Raw genomic sequence first — 9,579 nt, forward strand, 5'->3', positions numbered from 1 at the left:
TTTCTTTTCACTGAAACTTCATAGAGATTATACATACTTGGCCTGTTTAGTGCAAGACTAGTTTCAGTTTTAGTCTTATAAAATCATGAATGGCATACACATTTTACCTCTCTCTCTTTCATGCTACACTTACCTAATGGAATTGATTGGCAGTAGATTCAAGACAGACAAAATAAAATACTTCATCATACAACAAATAATAACAAATAATTTACCAAATTCACTTCTCATAAGATACGGAGATGATCTGGAGATTAGATTGCTCATACAAAATAATCAGACACATTTGTGAAGGATAGATCTATCTATACCTATCAGCCATGATAGCTAAGAGGAAGCAAAGGCAGTGTGCCTCAATGCTGGCTGACAATTAACAGTAATGGGCCTTCTTATCCTGCTTCTGAGCTTCCTGTGCACATCTGGTTTACCACTGTCAAAAACAGATGTTGTATTAGACAGACGTTTGGTCTGATCAGCTGGGGTCCTCTTATGATAATCATTGCTATACAGGACAGTAGTGAGAAATTACATGGCATATGAAACACAATTTGATGTAGGGCCACATCTCGCCATTCAGACTGCTAGCCGATACACACAACTGTTTTTGACGTAGGACTCTCTCCACCACAGTTCCATAAAAGCACTACAGCAGGAATCCCCAAACGTGTTTAGCTTGTGGGCACTACTAAATTTTGAGAAAACATAGGGGGGTGTCACCACAAAATGGCTACCGTGTGAGCTAATCACAAATCATTCTAAGGTAAGCATCCATCTATGAAGGCAGCTATTTCTGAACAGATGCTACCTGCAGGCCCAAAGTGAAGCCTCTTCTGATTACCTCCTGTTCAAATGAGGTGGAGGAAAGCCAGGACTGGCCTTTTACTTCATAGGCATCAGAAAATGCACTGGCAGGAACTACACCACCCAGAAACTACTAGAAAACTAATGGATTTCATTATGTTGTAATGCCTTGTCTTATCCCATGCGGACCTTTAGGTAAGAAATTAGTCTCTGGTGCATTCTGAATTTGTTTGTGACACCTCCCTAAATATCAGCAGGACTCAATTACAATGTTCATGATACATTGAAGTGACTATGGGTTGCTTATTGGCTGTGCTTGGTAGGTTGCGTCATTCTTTTTACTATGGCCCAGGCTTGCCATTTTCCTGCTTATGATAGGAGATCACCTCCCCCCTGCCATGGCTATCTGCCACCATTCAGCTGGGCAGTGGGATGAAAGGGGGGGCATGATTGGCATCCTTGACACAATGGCATGGTTTCTGGCCTGACCTGGACGTGTAGGGTGTTGCTCTAGCATTCGTCCAACACTCTATGGTTAAACCATAGAGTTTTGAACAAATGTTAGAACATCCCCCCAGTGTGATGACAGCACTACTGTGTTGCACTAGAAATTGTGCCATCTTGTTGGGGACACTAATCACCCCTCCTAGCTTTAAGTGCCCGCCTCCCTCATTTTCCACCAGTTGTCAGGCCATGCTTGGTAACCCTTTTATGATCAGAACTCAGAGGCCTTGATTTCCCCACAGGCATCATTACTCACCAACATTTAATTGTTTTTGTTTCCGGAGAAGAAGGAAAGGAAAGAACAAACAACAAGGGGGGGGGGGAGAAACAAACAAATGGAAAAGGAATCTTAATATTTCATTGTTTTTGTTTCAGGAAGAAAAAGAACAAAAAGAAAGAGAAGAAAAAGAACAAAAAGAAAGAGAAGAAAAAGAGCAAAAAGAAAGGGAAGAAAAAGGAAAAGAACAAAAAGAAAGAGAAGAAAAAGAGCAAAAAGAAAGGGAAGAAAAAGAAAGGGAAGAAAAAGAGCAAAAAGAAAGGGAAGAAAAAGAAGAAAAAGAAAGGGAAGAAAAAGAAAGAGAAGAAAAAGAAGAAAAAGAAAGGGAAGAAAAAGAAAAAGAAGAAAAAGAAAGGGAAGAAAGGGAAGAAAAAGAAAGGGAAGAAAGGGAAGAAAGAGAAAGGGAGGAAAAAGAGAGAGAAGAAAAAGAAAGGGAAGAAAAAGAAAGAGAAGAAAGGGAAGAAAAAGAAAGAGAAGAAAAAGAAAGAGAAGAAAAAGAAAGAGAAGAACGAGAAGAAAAAGAAAGAGAAGAAAAAGAAAGAGAAGAACGAGAAGAAAAAGAAAGAGAAGAAAAAGAAAGGGAAGAACGAGAAGAAAAAGAACGAGAAGAAAAAGTAAGAGAAGAAAAAGAAAGAGAAGAAAGAGAAGAAAAAGAAAGAGAAGAAAAAGAAAGAGAAGAACGAGAAGAAAGAGAAGAAAAAGAAAGAGAAGAAAAAGAAGAAAGAGATTCCCTCCAAACCAAGGCTGAAGAACCAGACGAGCCACTTGAATCTAAAGCAGAGCCAGATTCAGAAGGCCAGCCCCCATCTTCTCCAAAGCGACCTTTGGTGAGAGGAATCACAGATGAGTCCCTGATCATTACCATGTCTCCTTCGACCACAATTGGAGAAGGAGAGATTCTTACTGTTGAAGTCAAAGAGAAGAAGGAAGAATAAACAGCAGATTTTCTTGCAAGGGCTTCTACTCAGGACTGTAGCTAGTGAACCAGTGCTCGGCTTACTCAGAATTTGAGTTTGGTTTTTAAAAAGCATGTCTAGCTCAGGTGCTTGAAAATGCATACATGACTCCCAGAGAAATCTCCAAAGCTCAAGGTTGCCAACTCCAGGTTGGGAAATTTCTGGATATCTGGGGGTAGAGCCTGGGGAGGGCAGGGTTTGGAGAGAGACTTCAGTGGGGCAGAATGCCATACAGTCCCACCCTCCAAAGCAGCCACTTTCCACAGGAGAAATGATCTCTGCATTCTGGGGATCATTTGTAAAATTCTGAGAGATCTCCTGGCCCCACCTGGACTTTGGCAACACTACCAAAACTAAAGAAGCTGGCAAATATTTTCAAGGGCGCTTCATATCACCCCACAACTAGCAGAGGAAATCATGCAAAAAATGTAGAATAAATTATACAAATTAAGGGATATTAGTTTATACTGCAGAAAACAACTTTTTTAGCATGGAATTTTTATTTGTTTGGTTTTAAGAATAGAATATACACAGTTCTCATTATGTATAGTATACTAATGAAAACTGCAAGACTGGGTTGTGGTCTGCTGTGGTCTTGTTTCCAGCAGAATCTCCGTCTTTCCTGTCCCAGAGATGCAACATTTAAATGTACTTTGAATGCAGGTCTTTGGGGGCAGGAACCTGTCTGTTTCTGTACCACATATACTGAGGGAACGGTCTTAACTAATCAAAAAATATCCATTCATTCATTTAAGAGCTCAAGGTTATATTGCACTTCTCCTCCAAATGCTTGCTTTATGCTTGCATTAACTTACAATTTCGCTTTTCTCTTTTCTTGTAGTTCTCTGTCATACAGCTTTTCCTCCTGAGTCTTTCTTTTGACTGGTATTACATATTTATTTATTTCATTTATACCCTGCCTTTCTCCCCAGTGAGGACCCAAAGCGGCTTGCATCATTCTCCTTTCCTCCATTTTACCTTCATAACAACCCTGTGAGGTAGGTTAGGCCAAGTGTATGTGACTGGCCCCAGGTCACGCAGCAAGCTTCTATGACAGAGTGGGCTTCAAAGCTAAATCTTCTAGTTCCTAGCCCAACGTTCTAACCTCTACACCAGGCTGGCTCTCTATCTAAAACGTGGTTTTAGTCACTGGACATGACTTCATCTTCGCAATGTCTCGTTTTCTGTACTGGCTTTTTATAATCATCCACTACCTTATGGTGAGCATTCACCTGTTTGTTTCTGCTCCCCCCCCCCAACTAGGGATGCCATTGAATGTCTCATTATTTAAAGCATTTTAAACTCAGTTTTCTCCGACAAAAGGATTCATGGTGGGTTATAACGGAATTGAAACACGGCACAAATAAATAGGATAAAAATTAAAACCAATATATACGTTACATATATAAAATCAAGGCAACCAAATATCAAGCAACCAATTCAGCACTCAAGATAACTATCCAACCACAGGAAAAGTTTTTCTTAAGAGCTAATTCTTACATTGCTTTGGAAATTGGAATTGGATTGTAATAGCCTAACTATGGCCTTATACAATAAACTTGACTTGACTTGACTGCTGGGCTTTGGAAATAATGGAGCGGGGGGGGGGGGAGGGCTCCTGATATATTTACATAGGCCACTTCACATCTTCCTTCCTCTTACATTGTCCTGGCTCCAAGGTAAAACCATAGACCTGGATCCCATCTTACGGTACAAAGAAGAGTAAATCTATTGCCCTAGGTCTGCACCAAGGCATCAACAGAGATACTTCTCAGAGTGCCAAAATCTTCCAACTAGATCCATTAGTCTCAGGGGGTGGATTGTTTTAATGGCCAAATAACCAGTGCAGCATACTCGAACAGCAATGGCGGGTAAAGGTTTCTGACTGCTTTCCAGCTATTGAAATCATGGCCTCCATTCTAAAACAACCCTGCGTTGTAGAATATACACAGCTCTTAGAAAGCACAACACAGGAAGGAAGCTGAAAGATCACTGAAGGTGTTTCCTTCTTCTTTATGGCTATCATACTCCAGTATTCCATGTAGAGCAGAGTCTCCAGAATAACAAGCCCCATCCCCCCTTCTGCTCAGCTAATAAACTATTGCTGACAGAAAAGGTCACTTCCTGCCTAAGAGAGCTGCTTTAAACACAATGCACTGCTTTATGGACCTTTCTTTTATCGTAGTGTCATCAGGTTAGGGAGAAAATCCCCAAGATGACATCATTTAATCCATCCATTTAGTCCATACACTTTTCAGCCTTGTCAGTAGCTCCCAAGTAAAAGCTGTACTATCTGCAGAAAACTTAACAGTCAGAAAAAGTGGGCAACAGTGTGTTAGGTACTGGATTCCTCTCCCACACCACCCCTTTCTGGTTTCTCAAGAGATGCAGGCTACGCCTTAAGGCAGTGGTTCTTACATTTTATTCCAGTTTATGGGATCCAGTGACTCAAGTGACACAGGCTGGGTTTTGGCATAAATCCAGCCACTGGCAGTATGGATCCAATAGGTGATGGATGTAGGCTACACCCAATGCTTTCCTCATCACTAGTGCCCGAGAGCAAGCTGAGCCCTTGGGTGGTACTGGCAATTGTTGCAAGCCAGGACTGGTCTCAGGTGACCCAGTGGCTAGCGGCACAGGGTAGGGAAGTAGTGCCAGGGCCAGCTTTAGTCGCTTATCTAGCAGGTAGAGCTTATCTCCCCTTTGCTGAAGGCATGAGCAGGGCAAGAAGGGAGAGCAAGAGAACACATCCTCCTCTCCTTTTCCCTCTTGGCTTTGGCTCACAACTCACCTGTGAGAGGGTCATCATCTACTTGGGAGACAGTGCCTTATTTCGTTAAGTATTTTTAGCAGGCTCCTTTAATCAGTGCAGTCCCCAAGTGGCTTGCATTCTAAATGTGTTCATGCATTCTAAATCAACAAATTTCAAGCAGTATAAATCATCACATTCAGGTCTAGTCTAAGATCCACTGGGCTTGGTTCACTTAGGGGTACAGGCTGTGAGCCATGAGCTAAGAGCCAAGACCCCTTTGGTGCTTGCCTCTCAGTTTGCTTCTCTGGCCGGGCATCTAACAGGAATGGAAATGCAAGTTCGGGCCAGATCCTATACAACTGGTAGACATATTATTGAGATCCTCCTCCCTCAACGTAAATATTTATTTTCAGAGTCAGGCTATAAAAGTATATTAGTCCTTTCTTATTGCCTCCCTTGCAAAGAAATCTCTGCAGCAAAATAATGAAGCTTATTAAGGAGCATCCAAAATATGGCTTCTCAATTGAATACTGAGAAAAATGTAGCAGACCTACAGTGCAATCTATGTACTTCGATTGACCTCAATAGAATCAGAAAGGGGTAAACTCTGTTTAGGAAGCTGGCTTAAACCAAGCCAAATCCTTGGTCCATTTGGCCCACTATTTATTGACTGGCAGTAGCTGTCCAGGGTTTCATACAATGGCCTTTCCCAGCCCTGTTAGCAGAGATGCCAAAGCATGAATCTGGGATCATCTGTACATAGAGCATGTTTTCCAATGGAATTATGGTCCCTCTAGTGGGTTTTGTATTCGGAATGCCTTCTACTTTCCTACAGACAGGGCAGTATCCCAGCAGCATTTTCCCATCTGCTGAAAAAGCAAGCAAGCACTTTTTAATCTTTTAATCCTTTTGTTTAAAAAAAAGAAGCCAAACCCTTAAACTTTCATAACTCCTCTACACAGAGGTTGCAGCTTGTGTATAACATGACACTTTCCTGTTGACAAAATATAGGTCAAAGCAAGAGGAGTACTTTTATCTACCGCTAGATGGCTTAGAGAGCGGTCTATGTTCAATCACAAGCAAATGCTAAATAGGAAAGGAAAAAAGCTTCAAAGTCAAGAGTGCCAAACCCTACAATATTAGATTAAACCACTATAACTATTCAAAATAATCCACCACTGTTTTTGGAATCACCTCAAAGAGATGTCTGAGATGCTCGGACTATTTACATCTGGCAAAGATCCCGATATCCACGTTTGAACCTCATCTGGACTCATGTCATGCTGCATCTATAGATATAGGTGTAGTATTTCTTTATATTCCCACTGGACCATTAAGTCACCAGTGGTATGAAAGCTTCAAAAGCCAGTACTTCAGAAAAGGATGGAACCTCTCTTTTCCACCTCGACACCTATCCTTTCATTTTGCCCAAAACCAGCTTACTGAAGGCTAATTGCGAATAAGTATCTGATCAAGGCAACAGTATTCCAGCAAAAGGACTACAACAGTGCATAACATTCATAATAGTAAACTGACATTCAAGTCAGAAGGAAGCACTTGGGACCTACCAATATGCAGATATGAGGCAGGAAATATGGTGGGTAAGCTTCACATCTAATTTTTGACAAGAGAATATCTCACTTCTAAAAACTCAAGTGCCCCCAAATAGAAGTGTCCCTTTTACAACCCCACTATTCAGGGCACCTATTTAAGGAACAGGCCTAAACAGTGATGCCTATTGCGTTACAACCATCAGCAAGTACTTATTCAAACACAGAAAAATTTGACAAATGAAGACAGAACTGCAGGATATAAAGAGATGTAAGTTTAATAGATTTGTGTTGTATGGCACCAGAAACAGTCTCACCTGAAGTTAACTTGGTCTAATATATGAAACAGTATAATACAAACAAATACCACATCATATGATCCGACCCCATTTAAAAAGCTACATTTTGTTATAAAATATTAAGCAGAAAACATCAATTTTCATTTTGGTACAAAATGCCAGTAATTGCATTCTACCACAGGGTGGTGCTAATGCACCCCTAACAATGTAATGCTGTTGAGGTGAATGGAGAAAATATAAATTTTGATGTTCTTCTTAATATTTCAGGGAGTCTCCCCCCCCCCTTCTACTTAAGTGATTCTGTTCTAGATTATTCACAAGAGACGCATCACAATACGTCTAGAAGTCAATTATGAATGCTGCACAATCCTAGATATGCTACAACTATAGGATAGCTCTTCATATGGTGAGAAAGGAACAGCACGTATGATACTGGACTGGAGGCATCCACACAAGATGCTGGGATTTCCCTTTTCTATACATTGAAAACCAATTGTAGGACAGATTAGTAAGAGTGCAAATAGAGGACAGACGACTTGCCTGCAGTCTTATCATGGATCTGGCAACATTTGTAGGGCTATTGTTGCATAAACCTTGACATGGACTGGGCTCCAATGTTCTTGCAGTTTGGCAATTAATCATTTCTACTTTCAAGGACATCCATAGATCGAGATGAAAACAAACCTATCATGTCTACTTCTATCCAAGCCATCATTTAATCCTGGTTTTAACAGAATGGTTCAAGTGTATCAACAAAATTACTACTGCCACAAAACTAGAATTATTTTCTAAGCCAAGTATTAAGGGAGTATAATGATAAACTCCAATTTGTTGTTACATGTGAATCATACCACAGAACACTGTTAACTCCTGCTTCTCACACATTTGGACTTCAACTATAATAAATGTTGAGAGTCATAATCCAATACATGGTAATGACAACCTGGCTTCACATCCATATTCCAAGGGCTCAGGTTTGCTTTGCTATTTACTGAGAAACTCTGACCTAAATAAAAACTTACCTGAAAGTCAGCAAAACCTATATAGCAAAAATTAAAGTTCAAGACACAATGGAGATATGCTTCAATGTAGAATATGCTGTATGGGAATATTATCTTCAGCCAGATCACTTAGTGGATATTTGTAAATGTGTCCATAGGTTTTATCTATCTTTAAATAGCCAACATGCTGGTATTTTAGCATAATGGTAAGGTAAAGCAAAGAAGTTGAAGCAAGTAGTTCCAGTCTAAGAAGACAAATGCACGTGTTCTTGATCCTGCTCCCCTGACACGGCTATCAAGCCCACATGATTTATTCTATGACACAGTTACAGACAGGTTTAGCTCTGCTCAATCACTTTCGACTTACAGCATCAGAATACACATAAAGACATTACATTCGCTTCGGCTTTACGGACATAATTTTGACACAATACAAGACGACGGTCTGGACCCAGACTCAACAATGCATGGGTGGTGTGTGTGTGTGTGTGGGGGGGGGAGTTTTGCCAATTTTTCTCCCTCACACTGCAGACTCCCTCCATTTGCCCTTCCTGATGTTCTCCCAGGAGCATCATTTCAGGGAGATCAGTGGGCTACAGTGGAAAAAGAGAGGTGGGGTAGTTCCATTCAATGGAAAAATGTTCCTTCTGTTAGCAATTGGGATCCCAACCAGATTTTTTTTAAATCTTTACATGGGCTACCTGAGTTGAGGAAACACAGAGAGTGGGCAGAAGCTTTCTTGCACTCAATAAACAAGCAGGAGGAAGTACAGGGAAAAATGACCTTCAAAGACCAAGCCAAAGAACTGGTTTGCAAAAAGGAAGAGAGAGAAAAACAACTCCACCCATTTTGGACTAGCTGTAGTAATGCAGCCCAGCATAATTATACACAGCTGAACAAAAACGGCTGAGGCATTGTAGAACTACTGAACCAGTACAGTATAATTTTTAAGTGTACAGGCAGTACAGATTCAGTAGCCCATAGGCCTGTTTCTGTATACAATTATAGAACAGAAATACATACCTGTGTGTGAGTGAGAGAGAGCATGCTTTGTTGTGCTTCATGGTCCACAAGTCCCACACTATCATTCTACACAATTGGATTCTGCACAGCCACCTTTTTTTGCAACATGCCATATGAGAAAAAACAACAACCCTAATCGTCATCTTTATATCTTCTATCTGCAGCAGAGATGCATCACCTGAGGCAATGTTATATAAATGCAAGATGCTTATATATATAAAAAATGTATCTGTATTTCTGAATACACTTCAGAAAATACATTTCAAAAAAAATGTAACTGTATTTCCGAATACACTGCAACCCCAGCCTCTATATTATACTCATTTGTCAGTTGCTGATTATTTTAACCAAGGTGCTAATGGCTCAAAATAATTGCATGTAGGTCACTGGGACATAAGGAAGGAAGGTTTTAGAGC

The 9,579-nt window shown here is 40.5% G+C and overlaps 1 protein-coding gene across 1 annotated transcript in view; it reads left to right on the forward strand.

The window, feature by feature from the left end:
• The window catches only part of CNGB3 (cyclic nucleotide gated channel subunit beta 3), a 74,529-nt gene extending 72,006 nt beyond the window's left edge, over positions 1-2,523 (forward strand). Inside the window, 1 exon segment of the mRNA XM_056854895.1 lies at positions 2,045-2,523. Within this exon segment, the coding sequence (XP_056710873.1) occupies positions 2,045-2,517 (473 nt within the window). The 3' untranslated portion in view covers positions 2,518-2,523.
• Positions 2,524-9,579: the final 7,056 nt, after the last annotated feature.

This window comes from Euleptes europaea, chromosome 8, assembly GCF_029931775.1.
Source record: "Euleptes europaea isolate rEulEur1 chromosome 8, rEulEur1.hap1, whole genome shotgun sequence".
Lineage (NCBI taxonomy): Eukaryota > Metazoa > Chordata > Lepidosauria > Squamata > Sphaerodactylidae > Euleptes > Euleptes europaea.